A 27,481-nucleotide genomic window follows, 5' to 3' on the forward strand; every position below is an offset into this window, starting at 1 on the left:
CCTTCAGCTTTGTGATCTATTCTGTCTTTGGAAAATTTGGTAAAAAAAGTAATTTTCCCCCCTGTACAATAGGGATGAATTCACCAGAACATAACCAATATTAATTATAACAAAAGGCAGTATAGATAAGTGTATATGTGTCATGTTCACTTTAATGACTATTTCATAAGCCAGTAACTAACTATGAAGACTATTTCTGGATCAATACAATCCAAGTGTGGCTGTAGGTACACTGAACACCTTAACACAACTCTTGGTATCTGACATTGATTCAAAATAAAAAAAGGGTAAGTGAACAAATACATAATCACACGACTATGTTTTCAAGAAGCTACTCTCTGTGGAAGTAAACAGGAAAGGGGCCCTTCAGGAAGCTGCTGATGGGGACTGGGAAGGTTTAAAGCTATGGCTTTGGTAAGCACCCAAGTGAGCTGTAGGAAGGCATTTGTAAGAGTAGATTCTGCAGCAACAAAGGAAAATTCTCTAAAAGAGGTGGGCATTTTCTCAATTAATGTAAATTCTGAGGCTTTCAACAGTTGAGGGCTAGAAACAAGATCCGAAGAAAAGAACCATCTTCTTCCCGCTTAAGAAAGGTGACTGTGCCATTCAGCTCATGATGCTAAATGGTCCAAAAGCCTTTGGTGGTGTGATATGGACAAGAAAAAAATTAATACACAAACCACATAACACCATTAAAACTCAAAAAACATTTTTTTCATTTAAAAAAGTATTTAGAACACATAAAACAAGGCAACATTTATTCTTTTTTCCCGTCTTCCGGTACGGGGTCTGTTGGTGCTTCCTCCACGGTTGCACTGTTACTCTCGGAGCCAGTGTTACTGTCACTGGTCCCTTCCTCTGCCAGACTGTCCACCCCCTCCTGCCCGCTCTCCTTGTCCTCAGGAGTAGACGTGCCTTCTTCACCATTCTGTTGGCTTTCTGTCGTTTCTTCAAGGTGTGTCTCCTCTGTAATCACACATTTGTCACTGTTAGTTCCAATACAAAAATTCCCTCTTCTAATAATGCTGACAGTCCAGAGCTGCAGCATCCGATGATAAGGCAGCCACTCACCACATATGGCTACTAAGCACTTGATATGAGCGAGTGTGACTGAGGAACTTTTAGCATGTTTAAAACAATTTGGGATTTGGAAACAATCTACTTTTTAACTGTAAGTTTTGAAATCTAAATACAGATGAAGTATTTCTGCTGAAAATTTAGCTTCCAAATTTCGATGTGCTCTAAGTCTAAAAATACACACCGGATTTTGAAGACTTACTAAAATTAATTTCACTTAAAAAATTTCATTTAAAAAATGTCGGTAGTAGAAAATTTATAATTACACAGTGACTTGTATTTCATTTCTATTGGACAGTGCTGTTGTGAAGTGCTTGGATTTAATGAGTGAGAAAGCAGGTATGGAAATGGTATAAGGCTGATATTTGAAGTACTTCGTTACAAGTCACGCTGGGCTGTTTTCTGTTATTGCTCTAATAGTCTTCAGAACAATTTTCTTCAGTTCTTTTTCTTCAGCTAGAAGGATGAAATCTGAGTAAAGACCTAGGCATGGTCTATTCATAGATGACAAACAGAGGCAAGGCTGAGTATTCTAGCTGCAAAATGAGCCAAAGAACCATGCTCTAATTATCAAGCTCTTGTTTTAACCACAAAATGTGTTCACGCTCCAAATCTGTTAAGATAAAAAACATGTTCACACAAAACAGAGAAAGGTTCAGATAATAAAACTTAAAATCTGACTATCTGAAATGTTAATCTGATGAATTACATTCTGCAGAAATATCTGGTAAAGACACTATATGCTACTTAATGTTTTCCAGATGTCAAATCAGAAGTTGTCCGTTGAGCACCAAGTATGACTATGGTCCCTTCTCACTTCTTGTAATGATGGTCCAGGGAGCCTTTGACTGTGTTTCCCATACTTTCAGCTCAGTTCTGTTTATTACACAGTGCACTGGGCAGGGTCAAAACAGTGCCAGAAAGAAGAGTGATCTCAAAATTTCAAGCAATAATCGATTTAATCAGTACTTCATGTAAGCTGTGTTACTGTTTGCCTTGAGGAATGCTTTTAATCAGGAAAATCGGTAGAACAGAAGTATGAATTGTTCCAGGATGGGGTCAACAAATGCTTTCTATAAAGGCTGGATAGTAAATATTTCAGGTTTTGTGGGCCAGGTAGTCTCAGTTGCAACTACTCAACTATACTGCCGTAGCCCCAAAGCAGCCACAGACAATATGTAAATAAACGGTTCCAACAAAACTTTATTTACAAAAGCAGGTGGCAGGCAGGATTTGGCCTGCAGGTTTTATTTGCCTAACTCCATTCTAGGACACCAGAGACAACACTGATCTTAAGAACAATGACCACATCTTCTTTATTCTTTTTTTATTTTTTTGCAGTACGCAGGCCTCTCACTGCTGTGGCCTCTCCCGTTGCGGAGCACAGGCTCCAGACGCGCAGGCTCAGCGGCCATGGCTCACGGGCCCAGCCGCTCCGCGGCATGTGGGATCTTCCTGAACCGGGGCACGAACCAACATCCCCTGCATCAGCAGGCGGACTCTCAACCACTGCGCCACCAGGGAAGCCCTGACCACATCTTCTTTAAACAATTTTAGCAATAAAGGTTAAAATACTGAGTGCCAATATCATGTCAAGTGCAGTAATGATGATTTTATGGCCATGGCTCACGCGCCCAGCCGCTCCGCGGCATGTGGGATCTTCCTGAACCGGGGCACGAACCAACATCCCCTGCATCAGCAGGCGGACTCTCAACCACTGCGCCACCAGGGAAGCCCTGACCACATCTTCTTTAAACAATTTTAGCAATAAAGGTTAAAATACTGAGTGCCAATATCATGTCAAGTGCAGTAATGATGATTTTATGTACATTTATCCTTGGGAACTCACTCTCAGAGGCAGGTGCTAGAATACTTGCAAATGAGGAAACTGAAATTAAATAACTTACCCCAAAGTCACAGCACTAGCAAATGGAGAAGCAGTATTAGACCCAGATCTGTCTGACTCCCGGGCCAGTATCCTTAACCATTAAACCATTATACTTTATATTCCCAGGAAATGACATGACTCAATCTGGGCAAACAACCAAGACCTCAAACAGCGAGACTAAAGACAACACACCATTGCTGTTTTGTACTAATACCAAGATTTTAAGTGGACTCTACTGGAAGAGATTAAGATTTTGAAAGAAATGGGTAGGTCATATGGAGAATAATTCAAGAGGCAAGATCAACAGAGTGACTTCTGAAAAGCACTGAGAAAGGAAAAGCAGAACTAAAGACCGCTGTAAAAACCCTTGACATTTACTTCGGTATCAACTGAAAGGTTACCTGTCTCCATCGGAACGCTCTCGTCTTCTTTCTTTTCTTCGGTCTTATTAGCTGCTGGCTCCTCCTCAGGAACAATACTGCTCTGGCTGCGCTCAGCTTGCTCTGCTGCCTCTTTCTCCCTTTCCTCCTGCCTTTTGCGAGCCTGTTCCTCGGCCTGTGCAATTTCAGCTGCAATTTTTTCCATATCCACTTCTACTTTCAAACCACACAACTAGCAGTCAGAAAACAGAACCCAAAAAACTCTCTTAGTAATGTTCTTTTCTTACAATCTCTGAACCAGAGAAATTGTTTTAAAAGTGGGTTTTCTTGGCTAAGAACTATATACATATATATGGCAGAAAAAAACATGGTTCCATGTCCTCTCTGAAGCTCTTGTGTCTACAGGAAAGTTGCCCTAGCATGCCACATAACATCAAGTATTACAGAACAGCTGGTGAGACAATGCTGAAAGTTCTGGATTATACTCAAAGCTTCCATTTTATATTTCAGGTGGCCAAACAATAGATTTACTTGTTTTCATACAAAGTGCAAACTGTGAACTACAGCTAATGGAGACATTTGATGAATAAACTGCAATGAAATGAAAATAATTCACAACTTCATGAGAGTTTAAATTAAAACCTCAGAGGGTTCTAGAGTCTAAGGCCTAGTACATATGTGTGTACTATATGATATTTCAAACCTATTGCAACTCTGCCAGAAAATGGAAATTATTTCATAAAGCAAAGACCTCGCCAGTTATAGCAAAGTTAACCCTGTTTCAAAGTGAACAACGTTCTATAAAAACACTATTTTGGAAAAAAGAAAGAGGGAAAAAAAAAAAAAGTAACAGACACAGTGATAAAAGTATAGTTAACACATTAAATTTATACCCTTTTAAGTTCATTGTTAAATGAATCTGTGCTTTCCAGGAATTTCCTCTTCTTTTCTTGGTGTCGCTCCTCTATTTGAAGAAGTTCAGCTTCTAGTTTTCGCTGTAAAACATAAGATCAGGTTTTGTTACCACTGAATTATTTTCTCTAAAGCAAATGTCAAACACAGAAAATATCTCATATTCTAACGGTCCACACATTCTCATAGTGTGATAAATGTTTTGAATTTTTAATTTATTTATTACATAATGTATCTAGCTAAGATTTTAAAAATGTAAAATGCAGCATAGAGGGAATGGCTGATTAATAAGTATATGTTGGAGAATACTGTTTCAGGCCTCAGCGATTTTTTGGAAAAAAAATATTTAATACATCGGTAAGAGTTGACAGGATGTCTCAAAATTCTTATCGGATATGCTTTCCATCAAAAGGCTCTACGTTACAGTTTTAATGACAAACTTATTAAATCTCTGGGAAAGGTCTACTCCCTCCAGCCTCTTCCCTGAATCAGGAACAGGTCAGACTGAACATAAATATTTAACAGGCACACTGATGCATGGTATAGGATCAGGTCACCTGGCACCTGTGGCATAATAAAATGTTTTGTGACTCTACCTGATGAACCATTAAGGACTGGACCTGTCGTTTGAGGACCTGCATTCTAGCTGTTGTGACAACAGACCGAACGTCTGGCACCACACTCTCACTAAGGATTTCACTGATGAGGCGGTGGTTTCTCTGGAAACGGGCGGTAGCTGTATGCTTCATTGAAAAGCCATCATCATAATCTGGAATAAACAAAAGGATCTGGAAATTACGTCACCAACTACTATCATCAGGAAAGTGCAACAACGTTAACACTTAGTTACCAAGGAGCCACGGCCCTCACTGGTCTAACAAAATCTAAAATAAATCTTTAAGTTATGATGTGTATCTGGGAAGATTTGGCTGAAACACAAATGAAATACAACCATGTGTCTTTGGCCTGGAAATCAACATGAAGGCTGCTCTAACAGAAAAACAGATTTTGCCAAATGTCTCACTTTGGGGGTAGTAATTTAAGGCTTTTACAACTGATGACACATAGGAACTGGGTGGTGTCTTTGTCACTGTAGCACTTTAAAGTAAGGAAAATGCCCACTGCAGAGAAAACATTATCTCTAGCAATATTCAGTTTCCCAGATGGGCATATATATTTTATAAGATTAAAATACCACTAAAGCCTTAAAAACATTTAATTCTAAATTTCACTTCTTATTTTTATCAATTTACACACATATACATCTGTTGTCAGTGTATCAAGGTATATTACATGCTGTTTTCATCCACTCAAGTGCATATACATATAGTATGGATCTGGTTTACAAGCTTATTCTTTTTTTGTTGTTGTTGTTGTTTTTGTTTGTTTCTTTTTTTTCTTTCGGTATGCAGGCCTCTCACTGTTGTGGCCTCTCCTGTTGCGGAGCGCAGGCTCCGGACGCGCAGGCTCAGCGGCCACGGCTCACGGGCCCAGCCGCTGCGCGGCATGTGGGATCTTCCCGGACCGGGGCACGAACCCGTGTCCCCTGCATCGGCAGGCGGATTCTCAACCACTGCGCCACCAGGGAAGCCCCAAGCTTATTCTTAATAGCTATTACCTTTGCTCTATCACTATCAGTTTTTGACATATCTGCTAACAACCTGTGCTATTATTTACTTAATATTTTTATTTAAATCAACTTAAAAAAAAAAAGAGCTACCTCTTAAGCAATACACATTAAAACAAAAGTTCCTCTCTGAACCACTGAACCATCTTAGTGTGCCGTCAGAGGTGGGGGACCACACTTTAGGAAACTGCTATAAAGGCTCAAATTGTGCTGCTATGTCAGTTTAGCATGTCCCTTAATTTTGGGTGCTTAAGTAGTTCCTAAAACTCTTATTACCAGAAACACCACCGCTACGAACTGTTGTGCAAATTGCTTTTTGTTTCAAGTAATTTCTTTAGGATATACACTTCTGAAATTAAAATTACTGGAATAAAAGATACCATTAAAAAAAACTGTGACCTTTTTACTTCTTAAGGGAGAGTTTTTCATATTCACACTTAAGATTATATACATTTGTGCTAGGTTATCCATCTAGGTTACCTTTCTTTTTCTTTTCTTCTTTCATGTATATGTCCCCAGTGTTGCCCACTGGACTGGTAGGGGAAATAAAGTCTTAAAAATCTGGGCCTTTCTTTGCACTTTAGTTGTCTGATTTTTTTTTTTTGGGGGGGGGGGTAGGTTTATATTTTCTAATTCACCAGGTATTTACTTTATCTCATGAATATTCTCTTTCTAAAATGTCAGTTAAAAAAGACTCCACTGTCTTGTGTGGATAACTACGTATGTTTTTTAGGCCTTGAAGGTCTTCTTTGTTAAAGTGAGCAGCTGTTGTACTCGTGGATGTGCTGCCTTTCTCTTGGTTTTATGTACATTTCCACCTCCCAAGTCTTCCTCTTTCTACTCAGTTCTGAGGGATAAGGTCCAAGGTCTAAAGTCATTCTTATCCTGGTATCTTAACTATTATCATCCTTTCTTACTAGCAGCTCTAATATCCTATTTTAAACTTAAAAAACATAATGGGCAGAAGTCTGAGAAACAGAGAAAAGGACTCTCTTTGAAGACTGTTCCTAAGTGAAGCTCTTTCAGTCCCTTTCAGTGTTCCTGCTGTTACCTTTCACCTGTGAAAACTTCAACTGATTTCTACTTACGTCTTCTATGTTGCTAGCCTTTGTTTCCGATTATTACTGACCCCCATCCTTCCAATTATTTGTAGACTGGATCTTCTGTTTTTTTTTTTAGTTCTGTTATTTTCTTGCACTAATTATCCAATTTGAGCAACTAAAGTTTGCCTACACTACTGTGTCTTTAGCACTGATGAGTCTGCTTAACATGCTATATTGTTTCTATTCCCTATTCTTTTTTCTGTATTTATTATTACATTTTGTATTTATGAGAATATTTGTCAATATCCCAGTCCTTTCTTTCTTTTTTTTTTTTTTGCAGTATGCGGGCCTCTCACTGCTGTGGCCTCTCCCGTTGCGGAGCACAGGCTCCGGACGTGCAGGCTCACCAGCTATGGCTCACGGGCCCAGCCGCTCCGCGGCACGTGGGATCTTCCCGGACCGGGGCACGAACCCGTGTCCCCTGCATCGGCAGGCGGACTCTCAACCACTGTGCCACCAGGGAAGCCCCAGTCCTTTCTTTTAAAAACTCATTTTTGTTTTCCTCTCCTTTTAAGTATATCAGTTTATTCATGTCTTTAGGTGGTATTATTGCTTCCTTTCTTAAAGGTCTCTTCTTTAATGTCTTACAAGCTTTTTCTTTGTTACTATTACTTCTTTAAAATGGGATCTTAAATTATTTTCTAGATGTTTTTGTTGCTTGTAGCTAGAGCTTCCAACCTTTTCCACATCATAGCAGAACACGAAGAAAATATTATTTGTATAGCACGCTTGCTATGTGGATGAGTATACTCACAGCTGGAGGTGGCTAGCACGGAAGCTCCTTGCAGCTTCAGACCCTGCATGGCTACAGAGAACCAACCAGAGGTACAAAAGCATACCCAAGCTCTTCATGGAATGCCAACTAGGAAGCTCTGCTCTGTGTGCGCGGGCGTGCGCGTGTATCAAGTTTGTAGGTGTGCACCCTCCTAAGTGTCATCATGAGTTGTATTTATAAATTCTAGCTGGATTTCTGAATTAACTAGAAAAGAAAGTTCATAATGCCTCTTCCCACTCATTAACTTTCTCCCTTAAGAGCCTTTAACTCAGCCAATTTAGGGAACCAATAAGAAAGTAGAATATAACTTGAAGGCATTTAACTTTTTAAAAGCAGTTGAGGTAAAATTCTGATTGTGACTAAAAAACCTTCCATGCATTCTGAGTACAAAGATTTTGATAAACGATAGGTAGTTTTTGCTATCTTCTACACTAAAAAGGGTACTTCTTTATTTTCGGGAAATTCACATACAAATATTAATCAAAATAATTATTCAAATTATTCAAAATATCAAAATGGCACTTAAATTATGCTTTGTTTCCATTTAGAATAGGAAATAAAACTTAAGAGATTTCTCATATTTTAATTCTCAGAGAAAGCATAAACAAAGCCCCACTTTTTTTTTTTTTTTTTTTTTTTTTTACCATCTGGATCTTCAGCAGGCTGAATGCTCATGTAAGGCTCTCCTTTCTCCATGCGAGACTGTCTCTGTCGACTTTCTTCCTCTAAAGCAGCTTCTGCACGACTTTTTGCATTTATGTAAGCAAGGTACGCGGGGGAATTATGATAGGCCTTCATAGATTCATTGTACTCTATCTGAAATTCAAATGTTTTCAGTTTTAGAATTGACATTTTTCAGGTTACAATGAATACTTACATTACCTCATTTGAATATCAAAAGACATGATAATTATCTCCTTTATACAGACAAGGGATCTGAAGTCTTAGAGAAATTAAGTGACTTGACCCAGGCAGACAATGCCTCAGCTGTCTGATTAGATCTTATGTTTCTTTTATAAATAATAAGGCAAGTGTTCATGAATTTTATATTGTACCCATCCCTACAGTCCCATTCTACCTTTTCTGCTTCGTATTCGTTTAAATATTCTTGTTTTTCTTCATCAGTGAGATCTCGCCACATGCCACCAATAATCTTGCCAATCTCCCACAACTTTAGGTCAGGGTTGGAAGCCTTTACTTGGTCCCAGACCTTGAAAAGGACATACAGTTGAGATTTCAGTATTGATGCCTAAAAATAAAGACCTTTAAAAATACTTTTTAATATAGAAACCTTCAATCATCAACAAAGGCAGAGGCAATAGTGTCGAATCCCCGTGTTCTCTTCAGCCTGCTGCAATAATTATCGAGTCCTCTGTCAGGTTACTTTAAGGCAGATCTCGGATATCTCCACTCACTGCAGACACTTATGATGAGCTAACTCAATAACAAAGTCTTATGTCTTTCTAAAAATTCACGAGAGTTTAGAAGGAATGTGGTTACTCTGCATAATACAATACACCATATTGTCAAATACATGTATAATAATTCTGACCAAAAATTTTAAAATTTCTAAATAGTGGTGAAAATTAATAAAGGCTCTTGTCTTTAATAAAGATATCAGTTATATCTGTTATTTTAAGAGTAATGGAGGTTCATACCATATGACCCAGCAATCCCTCTACTGGGCATATACCCTGAGAAAACCATAATTCAAAGAGTCATGTACACAATGTTCATTGCAGCACTATTTACAATAGCCAGGACATTGAAGCAACTTAAGTGCCCATCGACAGATGAACGGATAAAGAAGATGTGGCACGTATGTACAATGGAATATTACTCAGCCATAAAAAGAAATGAAACTGAGTTATTTGTAGTGAGGTGGATGGACCTAGAGTCTGTCATACAGAGTGAAGTAAGTCAGAAAGAGAAAAACAAATACCTTATGCTAACACATATATATGGAATCTTAAAAAAAAAGGTTCTCATGAACCTAGGGTCAGGACAGGAATAAAGACACACACATAGAGAATGGACTTGAGGAACGGGGAAGGGTAAGGGTAAACTGGGACGAAGTGAGAGAGTAGCACTGAATATATACACTACCAAATGTAAAACAGATAGCTAGTGGGAAACAGCAGCATAGCACAGGGAGATCAGCTTGATGCTTTGTGACCACCTAGAACGGTGGGATAGGGAGGGTGGGAGGGAGATGCAAGAGGGAGGGGATATGGGGATATATGTATACATACAGCTGATTCAGTTTGTTATACAGCAGAAACTAACACAACATTGTAAAGCAATTACACTCCAATAAAGATGTTAAAAAAAACAAAAAACAAAAGAGTAATGGAGGTTCATCATCAAAAAAAAAAAAGAGGAAAAATTCAAGGAAGTATGAAGAAAATAAAAATTACCATAAGCTTATTGTTTAGAGATAACCATTGTCTTCTAGGCTTTTTAAAAATATAAACTAACATGTATTTGCTATTATTTTTATAAAAATAAGATACTAGTACATGTAGTCTTGCATTCCTTTTTTCACTAAACATGTTTCTTATGTCATTAAATATTCTCCAAAAGACTACATAAGTAACATTGGCTACATAACTTTGCTTTAAGTATTTTAACTCTTTATTTAATCATGTTCTTGTTGGATTTTAGTTCTGGAATTTGGAAATCAGAACTAATTTCTTTAAAAACTGCAATTCTGTATCTTTTCCTCTGACTATGCACAAAAAAGCTGGCTAAGCCAATCTGAAACCTGACATAAAGCCAAGAGCAAAGACGGCAGTCCTCACTCCTTTCTGGCTCCTGAGCACCTACCTTTCTGCTGTACCGCATGTAGGGCATCAGCGGCTTATCTGGTGGCTTTGGGGGTTTTGGAATCGTAATACCAGAGGACGCCTAGGAAAGAGTTAAATACATTCATTACTCAATCGCAAGAAGTTCACCAGCAAACTGAAAAGAGAGTCCCTTAAAAAATGCTAATGCGCCTTTCTTCTACTCGTCCATGGATACAAGATTCTTATATTTTCTCCACTGAAAATAGCTATCACTGCAAATTCAGAAATGTTCACATCAGAAGAAAATAAAGAAAATGACTTTAGGCACATAATTTTTTAATACTTTACTTAGCAGTTTATTGCCACTGCTTTGACAACCTGGCTGTAAGAACAAATAAAATATTACACAATAATTCATACATCGAAAATACATGGTTATATATCAGATGTCCCACGTTTAGGACATTATCCGGCACCCTTTTATTTTACTTAATTTACCATTAGACATACAGTCAACACTTGATTACCTCACTGGAAGCTGAACCCGTTCGGCACTTACCACACCTCATACTGCCTACAGGGGACTATTTACTATTTGCACCATTTCAGGAACGCACCTCCACATGAACAACCGCCACCACCACAAACCCTATTTCCTAGGTTCAAAAATGGAAAATGAGAAAACCCTTCTTAGCTCCTTTATTATGACTAGAGATTTTACTTTTCTGAAGGTTCTATGCCCATATCTAGTGTTTTTTTTTATAAAGGAGATCAGTAAGTGTGAACTGAAGTCATGCCTTTTTTTATTCCTAATCACAGTGGAGGAGTGAACAAGTTTACCGGGAACAGAGAAATGGCAGAAACAGGGCCTGATTAAGTTACTTTTGAGACCTTATATCAAGAAACTCCATTTAATTTTTTAAAAATGCTGGTTTTGTGGGGAAGACACAGAAAGAAAGGGAAAGGAAAACAGAAGAAAAGGAGGCGAGGAGACTGTAAAATAGTTTTTAAAAAGGTAAAGAAGAAAGTAGGTGAGATAAAGAAAAAAGGGAAAGAAAGAGGAGAGATCAGCTCTTTCTAAAAGCTAAATCTAGGCAAGATATCAAATAGCTCCCAGTGGGAACCCCACACATCTCCAATGAGGGAGTGCTGCTGCTGAACCTACCCTCATCTCTACACACATGGCTGCACTTGATCAAGGACCCAGAATCAAATCACGGCTGAATCACATTTGTTTCTCCCAAATTTCTGGGAGATTCCTGATACTGATCCTCCCTTTCAGGCTGGGGGGAAGAAGAGCTGGCTTCACTCTAATGACCAAAAGACAGGAATCAGCAAATTCCTGCAAGAAAACTAAGGTGCCATTTTGTTCCCTTGCTCTGATGTTGCTGTGTGGTAAAACCAGAGGGAAACCCCTCCATTCTGGGCTGAGACCCCAATCAACCTTATTTTTCATGTAAGGGCTCCGGGAATAGTGTGTTGGTACCTGCTTCCACCACTTTCCAACAATGCTTCTTCCTCCTGTGAGGAGCGTCTGTCTCCCTCCCTCCATACTTGTCAAGTAACTCTGCTTCCTCTCTGCTTCTTCACACGTGAACTTATCAGAACGTATTTCTCCTCTGAAGCAGTATCTCCCTTCTTTCCACTCCTCCCACGTATTCTTAGCACACCTCATGCTGATGCTCATGTAGATAGACTGTTTTTAGCCAGCAGTGGTGAGCCATGGGGGATGGAAACTGTCCACAGTGGTGGTACGAACAGCCACTAGGCGATTTGTCTCAGGGCTGTAGGAGTTCTCTGGGGGTGGTGGTGGGGGATTTCTACAAAGCTAACCTTATGTCATGAATTCAGAGTAAGAAACACATAAAAGTCTGATTCTTCTTAAAGTTATTAGAAAGCACTTCCAACTTATATCCAACACAAACCTTCAGAATTCCATGAAGTGGGTTACAAATAAAGTTGGAATTGTGCCAATAGCTGAAGTTGGTAGACCACTGTTAACAATTTTTTAAAAAAGAGGTAAAGAATTCTGAAATGTCTATGCTTTAATATGTGAAATTAAAACACTTTAAAAACAAATTACAGTAGTATTTGCTCTTTGATATTTTTCTAAGAACTGTATTTTATAACAATGAATTTGCTTATTTCTCTTCTTTTCTCCCAAAGGAACATGTTGAGGTCGTATTTTCATTACACTGACCAATTTACAAATACAAGGAAAACAAAACCAAACCCAAAACAATAACAACATAGTTAAATTCTAGCTGGTTTTCAGGATATTAAAGGTTTATATCACTGAACACCCCTGATTTATTAACCATCTCAAACAGCTATCTTTCTACAATTTCTCAAACATTATTCTTTAAAAAAGAAAAAAGAAAGCAGTCTGCACGGAACACAATTATAATCACTGCTTTGCTATAATCCTCTAGTTTGAGGTATGAAACCTGCTGGCCCCTTTATTAAATGGCCTGGTGGTTATGCTTTTGGAGGGCATGTCTCCTTTTTTAGTGGTTTCTTTCCTTGCTGCTATCAGGAAACCTACCTCTAGCAGCAACTGTCCCTCTTTCCAACCGGCAATGAGCTGGGGGAAAACAACTAATTATGCTTGTTAAAACTGTGCTTACTATAGAGTAAGGTCCTGGGAATCTCCTATGAATAAAACCCATGATTTTGTGAAATTCTGGATACTCAGAGATTTTTGTTGTTTCTTCCCATTTTTCAGCTGTTTCTCTGGTAGGATCTTATCTAAGGTTTTCTTCTGGGATGGAATTTCCATTAAAGCACAATGAGCTACTTTTAACATTTTGTCTTGATCTGTCTTCATACCTGTACTTGAGAATGTTAATCATCATCTGATGAAAAACTGACCAGAAGTGAATTCCACCTCATAGCTACCATAAGCACTCCAAAAGGTTTCAACATGCTATATACAAAGTGTTTATTGTCTGAAAACCATTCGAGTGTACTGGAGTCATCGGGAAAACCAGATGTTCTGTGGATGCTACAAGAAGCTATTCATAGGGTGTCACCGAATCATTCCTTCAAATCAATGACCTAAGGCGATCTGCAGACAGTAATACCAAAGAGGAGCCCCCCCCCAAAACACATAGGTGAGGTCATCTTAAAGTAACACTTTTATAAAGGTCAAAATCAGATCTACTGAGTCCTAACAGAGCTTAAATTATACATATATAGTAGTATAAAACTTTAGGCATAACTAATTTTCATAGAGAATGATTCAATGACCTGAGAGGTCACTAGAAGTTGAAGGGGCTGGGATTAACACAGGCTAAAAACCTCCACATTTTCTAGGCTCTTCAAGTTAAGTCTACAGAGCACTTTGATTACACTTCATTCTGGTGTTGAGAGAACAATAATACAAAGAAAACAACCATAAAGAACCAGAAGATCAATGTTTCCCTGCTCAACAGCCCTCCTATACTAATCTACCCTGAAGCTAATGCCTAGCCCCAAATATTGGGTTCTAACACCTGAAAGAAAGAATGGGGAGAAACAGATAACTTGCCGAGGCGCCGAGACAGCAACTGCACTTTCCTATTCCTAGTAAGTCTCCATTGAATGATCTCACTTTTTTAACAAAGAATCCCACAGATACATCCAAGTTAAGAACAAAATGCTTACAGAAACTGAAATACAAATGATTCTAATATTACAGTTACCACGATTTCTTTTCCATTAACATAGATAATCAAGAGCTGACTGTATAGAGCTATTAAAATGTAATCATTCTTTTGTTTACCGCCCATGAATAATTTTCTGTATTAACGTGAATGGTCCAAAATCGATTCTACTCCTTGTTTAAATTAAAATGTTCTTTACCATTTGATAACTTTGTGACCCATTACACTCGTGAAACACATTCAGGCCAGGGAAAAACAAGTACCGATGCACATAAAAAATTGTATGCATTGTGAAATGCATACATACACACACTTTGTCAGAATTCTTTTCAGATACCATGAAATATGCATGGCACATAAAACTTGATATGCTTATGAGGTACAAATTATGCAGAAACAATGAAAAATTTAGACAAACAAAACCTATCAAGCTAAGCAATATGCTTACCAAGATAGACATATAGTTTGATAGGTACAAGCTTTCTGCTCTAGCTTGACTACAGGGTGAGAGGGTTTTTTTGAAGTCACACTAATTGAATTACTTATGAATACAGCAAACAAAAACCAGGTATTAAAAAGTTTACAGCCATTCTGGGTTGTATAAATTCTCACCAATACCACATTCCAATGTATGTAGGTATTTGGCTTTTGGATTTATTATTTATTTTTGGTAAATCATTTTCACAGTTATTTGTTTCTTTGGTACCTAAACTTCCTTAAATGGACTTTAAGATGATTGTAAAATAAAAAGTCTTCTAATGGGAGGAACAATTCTCAGAGCTTTCTGAGATGTTCTTCCCAGGTTATAATCCTCAAATTTGGCTTGAATAAAATTCTCCAATTCTTTCTTAAAAATAAATAAATAAATAAATAAAAATAAATAAAATAAAATAGAAAGTCTGAAGTACATCATCCAATTTTGGTACCTTAGGCTGATCATTTACGTGAAACATCCTAAGTTTCAGAAATTATATCCTCTATCCTATGGATTATAAATGCACTTATAGCTGTAGATATCTATAGTCTGATAATTCAAATTAATTTCATTCAACTTTTGTTCTGCAATTCGTTGAAGTGACATTAAAATCTTTTTAATTCGAGAGAAATGAATCTCAGTTAGGTCAACTGTTAAATCCAAAAGACAAATAATTATGTGCAGCAGTTCAAACTGGTAGGGCAGTTAGGCCTGTAAGCCCAGCTTTTATTAAGAAACTAAGGTCATGAGCCTAATGCCAATTACCTTAAATGAAAGATACTCTTCACCTCAAAAAGGGCATCTTAACCATAGGAAATTCTAGGTTTGTCTACAGATAGTATTAGCATTAAGTGCCCAAGGCTTTATCTCTACCAACCACCAAACAGAATAAATTCTTTTCTTCTATATACATATCCAGATCTATTTTTTCACTTTTCAGTGTAAGATTGTACAATGAATATTTAAAATAGTCTAAAAGCCAGGTTAAAATTTTTTTTTTTTAATGGCTGTGCTGATGATTCAAAGGACCTAACTCTGAAGGCATTTCTGGTCAATTCCAGTTGTTTGCTGGATGCTGTAATAGTTGATTCTCCTACCGTGACCCGGCTGTTGGTGCCCGGGTTCCCTCCCAGCCTGTAGTTGTTGTAGGCGAGATGACTGTATGGATTGTATCCCACAAACCCTGGTGTGCTGGGCATTTGCTGATGGAAACAAATGAGACAAAAACACGAATGAGAAATGAGCTCAAACGAGGAAAACACAGAAATGAAAAATGATCTGCATATGGCATGCAAAAGCAACCTGATTTTAAACAAGCAATGATGTGTTGTAACTGTTCTTTTTCTTTCAGTGAAAAACCAGCCTGTGTTGTTGTTTTTTTTCCCTCTCTTTCTGTCTCTTTGCAGGGGCCAGTGGTGTTCGTGTGAGCGTGAATGTGTGTGCTTGTTTTTCGGAACACGCAATACACTGAAGTGTCTCAAACATTCAGGGTTACTTTATGGTCAATAGTATGAAATAACAACTTAGCGATACATGTCTGAGATACGAAAGCTTGAAATGTGATAAGCTAGGAGTCTGAGAACACTTTACATGCAAAACAAAACATGATTTATTTGACAGTTATGTGAATGCCGCCAATGTATTATCCTCCCAAATCAAAAACAAGAAATGAATCACTTTCAAAGACAGCTTTAAATCATTTTATATAGTGTGAGAAATGAGAAGAGATTCAAATCAGGAAGTCAGAAGTTGTCAATAGAAAAGAACATATGTGGGATTCAATGGATGTCACATACATGATTTCAAAACAAAGACTTGTAAGAAATGCATGGATTTCATTCTGGGGGTACTGTCTGATCTTTTTAACCCATTCTTTTATAGGCTTTCTCCTCCATCTCTTCTTTGATCCATCTTCCACAGGTCAATCATGAACAATTTCTGCATTTAGTTTTAATGTGAACTACTTTTCTAGTAGACAGACTTGAACTTCCTTTTCTCATCTAGTTTCCTGACAGCCCTAGCTCTTTCAAACCACAACTGCTTGTTGGAGCAACAGAATTCTTGGCTTTTGTAAATTGTGTTGATGTGATCACAAATGGGCTCTTATATAGCAGTGCCCTTCGTGATTAATAAAATGACATCCAATGTTCATGAGAATCAAGGTATAATGCATAAAAAGGATGTAGCAAAGAGAGACCAAAAGTAAGGTATTTTACCTAATGAACCTCAATCAAAACAAGTGACAGTAATTTCATTTTAACATGCAATTGACAATACCAATGCTGAATTGTATAATGTAAAATAAACTTAACACATCCCAACTAAACTGTAGCTATTATAAACACAATTTTCTAAAACATGCCACTGCACATATCCTTAGTGTCCAAAAGAAAGACAGTCAAGCAGATAATACATTTGATATTCTTTAGAAGAAAACTACTGATCAATTTCTAGTCTATGTAGTTATAGAAGACGCAAATCAAGCATACATAAGTAGGCAAAACACAGATGAAGTATCAAAGGCACAAAAGAAGTTTATATTACTTGGAGTGGTACATTTGGGTGGTAGTGGTGGGTGGAGGTGGTGATGGTGGTGGCAGAAGAAATGGAAAAAAAAGAAAGAAGGATAACTCATTTAATATCCATTCTGTTGGATGTCCTAACCCCTAGTCTTCTGTAGTTTATGTGTAAATGTGAAATTATAATGGTACAGAAGTATGACTAAAGAAAGGTAAAAATATCCCTTTCTACATTTAAGAAGTCATAGGGTTAGTTTCTGAGCTATTTTTATTATCTCAAAAAATCAAGTCTGTTTTCAAGATATTATATGCTGTCAGAGGCAGTATTTGCGTCAAAATGACACCTTCAAAGTTGCATAAGCAATGATAATCACTATTCAACATTATGAGGCAGTAATGTAAGAAAATAAGGGAACTAAAAAAAAAAATCGAAACTAAAATATTACAATTATACCGTTTCCAAAAATGAAGTACATGGTTAGCTCTTTGAGGTCAGGAATCTCAATTGTTCAACTCCACCTGTATAGCCATTAGCAGAGTGCCAAGGAGATGGTCATAAGAAATGTTCTTTGATTTAAGAAAGGAAACAAACCAAACACAGGACTTTAAGATCTACCAGAAGTAACTTTAGAAACTGTATGTTATATAAATTGAGCTGAGAAGATGTGATACAGTATCTCTTTTTAAAAGCATCTTACTACGGAAAAATAAATTGTTGATAAACATAACTAAAACATACATCTGAGGGTCAGTAAATAAAACTAGTTTATCTAGTGGAGAAAACAAAATTACACAAGGACCTAATTAGTAAACTAGCCAGAAATTTAGGGGTAGGGAGTATGGAAGGAGGGCTAACAGCTTTAAAGAACTTCTTTTGTAGGATATGGTCAATGTTAACAGTGTTTTCTTTTTGTTTTTAAATAAAAAAACAACAAGAAATCCATTTCAGCAAGGCCTGAATGGTTACATTGAAACTGTTTTGTGGATTGGACAATTATTTTACATGCTGACCAAGCTGGGCCAGAGCTTGCTGGGTGAAAAAAACTAGTTCACTACTATCATTTAGGCACTTTGAAACATATCAATTCTCAATCCAATAAAACATTACTTATGCAGTAAAGTGCAATGGCAGGATCTGACCCAGATAATGAAATCTTTACTTGAACAGCTTGAAAATAAATTTACAATAAGTTATTATAGAACTGGAAGCTTTATTGTTTGATTTAACATGAAAATTATACACAGACAAGGAGAGAAAAACGTAACCAGTTGAAGGTTAGGCTTAAAAATAATAAATGCCAGAATGAACATTCATTTCATATTAACTTTCAAGACTCTTAATAGAGATTAACAAGAAAGAAATGTTAAACTTGTCACTTATTCCCAATTAAAAAAAGAACTGATCATAGGAGGTTGGCATTTCAGTAGTATGTTTCTTTAAATGTTGGGGTTGGTTCAAGGTAAGATGCAGAGTTATTTTATTTAGTAGGAAGTGCTGTTTTTTAGCTGAATTTTTCATCCTGTTGCTGTGATGACTGAGTGACTGTCACTGGAAGACATCTGGGTTTTTGTATCAAGGCCAGACTTGGCTATTACATTAACAAGAAAATTAAAACTTACTGTTGCAGGAGCTGGGGTGGGAGGTGGGGCATAAGATGGTCTTTCTGTTTGAAAGAAAATAAATAACTTCTTGTAAACAACTGAGATATAATACTATGCAACAAAACTACCAATGGTCCTGTTTTGAAGAAAAAAAAAATGAGTATTTTGGAATTCCCATTTGCTAGGGCATTAGTCTCTTATTAATATAGATTGATAAATATAAAAAATGAAACTTACTTGACATTTTGGAAGATTAAGTTCTCAGTTCCTTAAGAATGAATCTGAGACACTAAAATAAAAAAAAGAAAAAAAAGGAAAAATAATCAAAACTCAGCAAGCATAAGAGAATGTTTTCCTAAAGAATAGGGTAGTTTAATTGGTATTTCTTAGTAAAATTACATTGTCTTCTAGTAATCCAGCCTTTTTAATATTTTACTAGCTCTTTAGGTCATTTGGTTGATAAGAATTAAATGACTGAAACAAATTACTGGGGATATTAAAAAGTAAAATTAGACATGTACTTGCAAGTTTTTTTGTTTTTGTTTTTTTGATACTGAGCCACCTCTTGTATGGAAAACGTTTTGCTGATGCCATGTAAACAATTAATCAGACTGATAAAAATACAGTGACAATAGAATGTGATGTATTGTCAGGGCCTACCTCAACAAGGCCTACCAGATACTGACAGCTCCCTGATCAGCCGCAGCTCTGCCTTCCTTTTAGGATAACAACTTCTACTAAAATGGAGCATTTTATTCCTGGAGGCAGTGAAAAAGGTAACTGGTGTGACAATGAACTTTACATTCTCTTATAGTGGTAAACAGCTTTATAACTGCTGGGAATAAATGTTGAGAGTCTACCTGAAAAACTCTTATTACCCTTCTCAGCCCATTTCAAAATGTATCTCCTCAATGGAGCTTTCTAGACAAATTACCTGTGCGGAATTAATTGCTTCCTCATCTGTACTCCTATCCAATTTACACAGATCTATGCTATCGTATTATCCTGTTAATGTGGGTATATTGTGTGCTGCTTAGAAACAGGGACCGTTTAATTTATTACTGTAGTCCCTGTACCTAGCTCAATTTTTTTTTTTCTAGCTCAATTCTTACTAACTTTTGTCCTAGTATTACTAGCTCACCACATGACCATACACAGGTGAGCTTGTTCCTTACCTCAATATACATCACACACTGTGAGTACAAAGAGACATTCATTTTTAGAAATAAGGCAAATAACTTTTATGACTACTGGAGTACTTTCATCCAACATTATGTGAAACAAACATGATTTTTTTGCTTCTGTTTTGCATTTTAAGGGAATTCCTGGAGCATTATGAATAAGAGGCCTGGTGCAGAACGAAATCGTTTATTTTCTCAATGGCCCAACCTGTGTCTCTCCCTCTCTCCTTAAGGAACAGGCAAGAAGCCAGAGTCTGGTGCAGATTTCCTTCCTGCTCAAGTTCAGGTAGGCTGTCAACATCCACTAGGCCTTGCTGGGGGAAGCCCTGACAATAAATGCCACAAGCTCCCTGATATGTCACACTTTATTGCTAATACTTTAAAATTACTAATCTCCTCTGCTATACTATAAATTCCAAGAGCGACCTTGTACATTTGTCCACCACCGGATGCATGCCCGGTGCCTGGCATAAAATCCTAAAGTATCTGTTGACTACCTTGTACGGGACAGGCTCACTACTTACACCATCTGGTTTAACAGTCACAACTACCAACGAGATGTGTACTGCTATTCCCATTTTACAGAGAAAAAAGGGAGTCTCGACGAGTATAAGTAACTTGTCTAAAGACACATAGCCAGGAAGTGCCAGAGTTGGGTTTCAAACCCAGGTCAAACTGTTTCCGAGCTTTCGCTCTTCACTCTAAGCCACACCACGAGTCCTCAGGTCGCTGCCTGAATCGAGGGGAAACCACCTTCCCGGAGGTGAGGACCACGGGCTTGGCTTGCCCCAAGGGCTTCCTCTGAGGTCGTTTCCTTTTGGTTTGTGTGAAGGATGCACTTTCCCAGCGACTCTACTAAAGAGGAGTGTGCAGAGGTGCTCTGACCAATTCCGCGGGGTTAGTGGAAGGGGCACATCAGGCCGCCCAGGAGCCCCAGATGGCACTCCCTCCCCACCCTCGCTCCGCTAGGCCTCAGAGAGGCCGCAACTGGCCCCCGGCTCTGGCGCCGCGGCCAAGCTTGAACCCCAGCAACCCTCGGGGACTCGGGGTCGGGCCAAGCCGGGACCCCACGCCTCGCCACCCTCCCGACCCAGTCGAGCCCAGTCGGAAACACTCACCCGCGGGCAGAAAAAACGCCCGCAGCTCCGGCCTCGCTTCCCTTTGTCCCGCGCACGCCCCGCCCCTCGCGTCCGGAGCTTCCGCGCTCGCACTTTCAACACTCTTCTTAATTCCTTTCAAGGCCCCAACCGACTCTCTTTAGAAAAGTAAGTCTTCTAGTGGGGACGCGGTGGTGCTTAGTACAATCAAGTATTTTTTCAGGCCCCATACGTTTGTCAAAACTCCCCGAATTCGGGTAATTTGCCAGCCGGGCGCCGATTCGTCACGGCGGAGAGGGCGGAGGTGGCCCGACCGCTGGGTAGGCCCAAACCCCGCGGCCGTTGAGGAGCGGGAGCAGCAACGGGTGACGCGGCGGGAGGTGCGAGGCTGCGCCGAAGGGAGGTGGGAGCGCGGCCTCAGCTTCCCCGCGCGGGGCCGGAAGGCAGCGGGAAGCGCGCCGGCAACTAGCCCCGGAACCACTGTGGCCGCGAGGCCCGCGCGCCACTCCGGCCGGACTCTGGCCGCGCACGTCCCCGCCTCCGAGGGTTTGTTTTTTTTCTTTCTTTCCTTCCGGTCTTTTTCTTTACTCTTTCCCTGGGAGCTGGAGTGTATACTTCAGTAAGCCGAGGATGCAGGCGTGGAGCGCGCGGTTCGCAGTTTCTGCCCTCCCGCGCGCCTCCCAGGGCTTCCTGCCTTAACGGCAGGGCAGGAGCCTTGGCGAAAGCAGCACGGACCTTTCCAGTTTTCCCAAGCGCGAGGCTAGGGTAACTGCCACAGGTTTCTGAGCCAAGGGCCGGAGATGTTAATCCTCTTGCCCCAGGTTGTGTGCTCTTGCAACGCCGGGCAAGGGTCTGTGTCCCAACGCGCCTTGGCTCATTCGGTTCTCTCCACCGGGAACGACTGTCCTTCACTTTTCAGCTTAAACTCATCTGTCCTTCCGGATCCAGCTCAAATTGTGATGCCCTCCTGGAACTTTCCCCTTCCCCCCTTAATCCTTCCTCTGAACTCCCAAGATTCTTTGATAACTTTATTATGGTGTTTACCTGAAAGCGGACTGTTTGTCATTTTCATTGCAATATGAGAGCCATGAAAGCAAAGGTTCAGTCATCTGCATTGGTCATCTTCGTATCGCCCGTGCCCAGTAAGGGCTTGACCCGTTGTTAGATGCTCAGTAAATGTGTATTGAGGCAGGTTCTGGTCTAGTCCAGGGCTCTTTCCACTAAATCATGACTACGTTGGTTTACTAGATAGGAGCTTCTCCTTGGATATATAAACACCTGACCGATGTGGGACACTGTGGAGCGAGAAGGATCTGAAATTACTTGAAAACAGTGTTGACATTTAGGGTGACTGACTGAATTCTCCGGCTGCCCTTAGCCATCATCCTGGGTGTGCCAGCAGAGGCTAGGGCATCTCTAGAAGTCAGCAAAGCCGTCCAGCTGAACCCACTGTCCAGTTCTTACACCTACAATATTTTTATACTCATGATTAGAGATTAGTGAAGTTGAAGAGCATGTTAAAGGGAAAGACTAAAAAGGAGCTCATCAAAGGATAATGGGGGGCCTGAGTGGTGCTTGAGATAATGTACCCGAAATTGCTTTTTAAAAATATATAAGCATCAGGGAATTCTCTGGCGGTCCAGTGGTTAGGACTCCATGCTTCCACTGCAGGGGGCCCGGGTTCATCCCTGGTCGGGGAACTAAAATCCTGCAAGCCACATAGAAGAGCAAAAAAAAAAAAAAAAAAAAAAAAACCGCAAAAAGCAGAAAGAATGTTAAAAGAAATGACAGAAAACTTCCCAAACTTGCTGAAAAAATATATATATATGCATGCATCAGAGATATGGATTAATGTAAGATACACGAATGCCTCAGCAGGGAAGCCCAGTACCTTCTTTCTCTGGCTTTCATGGTGGGGGACTGGGCAAGTGCGGTGCCAGGGCAGGTGCTGGGTTGTGTCATCTCTAGGCAGTCTTCCGCAGAAAAGGTGCTGAGTGTTAGGAACAAAGCACACTGTAGTGCGAACAGAGTGGTACAAAAATGGTGGAAAAGGAAAGGAGGGGATCTCGGAGGAGTAGTGACACTGATACACTTTCTCACCTCCTGGTCTTTACTCAGATGTCACCTTCTCAGTAGGTTTTTACTGAGCTATTTAAAACTGCATCTCATTCCCCAACCTCCATGCTATTCATGGTTTGTGCTTTGTTTTTTTTCTACAGTATTTATCACCACCTAACATACTCTATTTGTTATGTGCTTATTTTGTTGTCTTTTTCTTCGTATCAGGATGAAAGCTCCTTGAGGGAGGGGGGCTTTCGACATCTGGAACAGTGCCCATTTAGGTGCTCATATTTGTGGAGTGGATAAATGAATGGCTATCTCATTTTCTTTCCTTTGGCTCCTTCTGTGCTCCGAAGATTTGCAAAATTAAGAAAGGAGGAATATAGGGAAGATATAAGAGAGAAAGCCCTAGAGATTAAGACTGAAGAGTGGATTCAACTTACACTGAATTGCTGTTGATTTTTCTCCAAGCAAACATCAGCACATATGATCTTTCATGGACAGGGATATTTATGGGAACTGCAGGACAGACTTTTGGAATGGTGATTATTCCTGGAAAACATGGTATGCATCATTAACAGGACTGTTCAGCTATATGTAACTGTGAAGTCGTTGGGAGCCCTCGCAGGCGCCTTATGGTAAACCACAGTGATAGTCTTAGGACCAAGTAGTTTAGTTTTCTTTCTGGCAGCAAGATTCAGGAACTTGGCCTGCTTTCCTCTCTGACACTGCTCATATTTCCTTGAGATTCTTCTTCCCCGCCTCCAAGCAGGGAAGTCAAAACTAGTAAGTGATTAAGCTGGGATTGAAGCCCATGTCTCTTTGATTTCTTTGTATAGTAGTGTGGGAAGAAGCTGGGAGGGAGACAATTAGGGATAGAATGAGAACCATGACTGCGAAGGAAGAAAGAGGAGAAAATGGGAGAGAACAAGGAAAAACCCATAGTCCTTGGACACCTAGTAGTCTGTGTGAATTGGTTCTAGGAGGTTTATTCCTTTATAATGCTTTAAAATTGTACACAATTTTTAGATGCTTTTTTTTTTAACCCCCAGATAGAGGGTTTGGAGTTTAACAGATTTCCAAAGAGTTCTGTGACTCAAAAAAGATTTTGAACCGAACACTGAACCACGCAATTTGTCTGCAGTTTGTTCTAATGAAGCTTTTTTCAATGGATTTTTTCCCCCTTAAAATAGGGAAAGGGAGAACAGAACTCTGTCTGAGCCAAATAGCTTATAAAGTCTGGATATTAAAAAAAAAATTCTGGCTGTAGGAAAAATGGTGAAATAAGTTAGTTTTCTCAGCCGTTTCCGTGAAGGCAGAAGTTATGGCTATTCACTTGCTATCACTAGAAATTGTTGTGAAATATTGAAGCCCAGAAGATTTCCAGGTCTGAGTGATTCACGATGTTCTGTAGACTTCGACAAAGTATGGTTTGTTTTTACAGCCTTCTGCGTTACCTTCAAAATACCTGGGGATTTGGGACATGAACTTTGACACATGGTGCGGAAAACGATGAAAGTGTTTGAAAACAGAATGGTCCTGGAGAACTTGGGGTATGGTGTGTCATCCACGGGCCTTATTTGAGGGTCCAGGGCAGGTGACAGCAAACTGCAGGTGCAGGCCAGGACTGGGCTGCCTCCTGTTTTTGTAGGTTTATTAGGACACAGCCATGCCCACTTATTTACATATTATTTATGTAGCAGCTGCTTTCAACTGTAAGGGCCGAATTGTATAGTTGCTACAGGGATTGTATGGCGTGAAAAACCTAAAATAATTGCTATGTGGGCTTTTACAAAGTTTGCCAGTCCTGGTCTAGGGTCTAAATGGGTGAGGGAAACTGGAAAAGGCTTGTACTGGTTTGCACATACACCTTATTTCAAAATGTTTCTTTGTACTGTGCCCATGAATGTTGGCAATCTATGTGTACATGATGGCCATAACTTACAAATGTAGAACCAAATTCTACCCTGTGCACAGACTTTCTTTTCATTTCATGGGTTGCTAGTTTGAGTAATGTGTGTATGCATATTTTTTAACTGAAGGTTATTTTTTGGCCCATGTACCATAACATGATTCCATTGGAAACTTTCAAATTATTTTAAACTTTTTTTTTTTTTACTTTGGAGAACATTTTGTACTTTAAACTATCATGGTAGAACAGTTCAAATTGGGTAACTCACTGGGAAAGAATAACTCTTCTGGTAGTAATTGAAGAATTTAAAAAATTCTCTTTACCTGTTATGTTTGAACTATTACTTACTCATCGTCAGCTATAATTGCCCTCACAAATTCTTCTCTCCCAGTGACCATTTTCATCCAAATAGTACTGTATATTTGAGTAGTGCTTTGCCAAATATTTTCACATGTATATTATTTCAAACATTCCTGTGAGGTAGGCAGGGTAGGAGTTCTGATCAACCAACATTTTTCTCTTAATTTTCAGGTGTGAAAATTGAGGCCTAGGGAATTTAAGTGATTCCTTTCTGGTTACATGGGTCATTACTGACAGTCCCAGGGCTGATATCCTGCAATTGTTGGTAACTGGAATTATTATTTACTTTTGTATTTTGTTATGGAAGGGTGCATTTGAACCATTTCAGAGAGATTGAAGAATATTAATTTCTATTCATCCATCCAGTGAGGATAATATTATTCATCTGTGGGATTGTTGTCAGAATTAGAGATTGTGTACGAAGTTGCTGAGTACAGGGCCAGGAGCAGAGTGGACACTCTGCAAATGGTGGCTCTGCCGTTATTATACTTTTCCCAGGATCATGGGATTATTTTTATTTTTTAATTAGAATATACCATTTATTAGAATATACTCTTCTTAATTTTTCTGTTGTTAAAAAAAGTATAGAAATTGTGCTTTTAGGGCTTCCCTGGTGGCGCAGTGGTTGGGAGTCCGCCTTCCGATGCAGGGGACACGGGTTCGTGCCCCGGTCCGGGAAGATCCCACGTGCCGCGGAGCGGCTGGGCCCGTGAGCCGTGGCCGCTGGGCCTGCGCGTCCGGAGCCTGTGCTCCGCAACGGGAGAGGCCACAACAGTGAGAGGCCTGCGTACCGCAAAAAAAAAAAAAAAAAAAAAAAAAATTTGTGCTTTTGTGCACCTTGGTTACAGTTTACTTCATCCCCCAATTGAGCTAACAATATTGGAACAATTAAACTCAAAACAATATATCAAACTCAAATACAATGCAGGTTTGTAGTTCATGTTTCAATTTTTTTTTATTGTAGTGGTATCATTTACTTTGGTAAATTCATATCCCAATTTAAAATGACCCAAAGCAAATAAAACTCTGTTATAAATTCAAGTACTGTATTTTAAAATGTACATGTAATACACACAATAGCTGCATAGTGGAATTACTATAACAAGCAGTTACATTCATGATGCCCAGAACTAAGTTTTCGACATGGCGTATAGATTACACTAGATATATTTCTTTATTTATGATACTGTTACTTAGTACAGTAACTTTAGTACAATAGCTTATATGATTGCATTTCCAAAGCTTTAATAAAGTTAGTAGCATTTAACTAATATTGAATGAAAACATTTTTATGTGTAGGATGTATTTTAGGTCAGATGCTTATGCAAGAATAAGCACTTAACATGCTGTTGTATCCTTGACAAAACAAAATCATCCCTTTCACTAAACAGAATAAGCCAGGCTAAAAGAAATCTGAAGTAATCAAAAGAAAATTTAAATGTGATCCCCTGTATTATGTTAAAGATTATTTAACATAATTTTCTTCTGGTTAAAATATACTTTTTTTTTTTTTTTTTTTGGTTGAAAGAAAGAAGAGAGAGAAAGAGAGAGGGAGAGTTGTAAAGGCTGTATTAATATGCTAACAGCTGTAGCCCTTAGATGACACTTTAGCTGGGAAAAAAGTATGGTGAGTTGTACTCAGTGTTTTTTTCTGCTTAGAAAAAAATTGATAGCCTATAAATTTCTAATGTTTTAAAACAGGTATTTATTATTTAAGGTCTTTAAATATACCTGTATTAAACAAATTAGATCGTTTAAAAAACTTTGCAACAATACTTGACTTACTCACAAATATATTTTCTAGCCATATTTATTAGAGTTTGAACAATTTAAAAACATAAATCCTGCAAATACTCTTAGCTTAGATAACAATACTGTTATCTTAATTCACATAAATGTTCGCAAGAAATATTTATAATACTTTATATAGTATCTTTAATGCTTGCATCAGAGACTCAAATTAATCACATTTAACTTTACAGATGGAAAAGTTGGGATGGTGAGAGGTTGGATTAACTGTTCTAGTAATTGGAGTAACTAGCTTTCATGTTCTTTTTGTGCAGCTGGACTTCTGATTTTTTT

The 27,481-nt window shown here is 38.8% G+C and overlaps 1 protein-coding gene and 1 long non-coding RNA gene across 3 annotated transcripts in view; one reads left to right on the forward strand and one right to left on the reverse strand.

Annotated features, from left to right (window-relative positions):
• Positions 1-692: 692 nt before the first annotated feature.
• Positions 693-21,357, reverse strand: SMARCE1 (SWI/SNF related BAF chromatin remodeling complex subunit E1). Of its 2 annotated transcripts, XR_003683255.2 has the most exons (12): positions 21,088-21,192; positions 19,026-19,077; positions 18,807-18,850; positions 15,765-15,869; positions 10,589-10,669; positions 8,841-8,972; positions 8,407-8,578; positions 4,854-5,026; positions 4,239-4,340; positions 3,367-3,577; positions 1,344-1,690; positions 878-966 (listed from the first exon to the last, which is right to left on the reverse strand). XR_003683255.2 is itself a non-coding variant. In XM_007112492.4 (11 exons), the coding sequence occupies exons 2-11, from the start codon at positions 19,030-19,032 to the stop codon at positions 758-760; spliced, it is 1,236 nt and encodes a 411-aa protein (XP_007112554.1). In that variant the 5' UTR covers positions 19,033-19,077; positions 21,088-21,357; the 3' UTR covers positions 693-757. The 2 variants fall into 2 exon arrangements, 1 of the variants encoding a protein (XP_007112554.1); XM_007112492.4 differs by lacking the exon at positions 1,344-1,690 and having other exon boundaries at positions 693-966; positions 21,088-21,357.
• A 121-nt stretch (positions 21,358-21,478) lies between these two features.
• Positions 21,479-27,481, forward strand: part of LOC102979234 (uncharacterized) — a 37,336-nt gene continuing 31,333 nt past the window's right edge. Inside the window, exon 1 of the long non-coding RNA XR_008619413.1 lies at positions 21,479-21,612. This is a non-coding gene — a long non-coding RNA (uncharacterized lncRNA). The remainder of the gene's footprint in view (positions 21,613-27,481) is intronic.

Source organism: Physeter macrocephalus, chromosome 14, assembly GCF_002837175.3.
Source record: "Physeter macrocephalus isolate SW-GA chromosome 14, ASM283717v5, whole genome shotgun sequence".
Lineage (NCBI taxonomy): Eukaryota > Metazoa > Chordata > Mammalia > Artiodactyla > Physeteridae > Physeter > Physeter macrocephalus.

Bases quoted from the DNA above. Each gene is read 5' to 3' on its own strand.
- SMARCE1 (XM_007112492.4), bottom strand. The intron at 5,027-8,406 runs GTAAAAAAAAAA...TGTTTATTCCAG, and splicing joins GCCTGCTGAAGATCCAGATG to ATTATGATGATGGCTTTTCA. The intron at 967-3,366 runs GTAACCTTTCAG...GTGTGATTACAG, and splicing joins GAGCGTTCCGATGGAGACAG to AGGAGACACACCTTGAAGAA.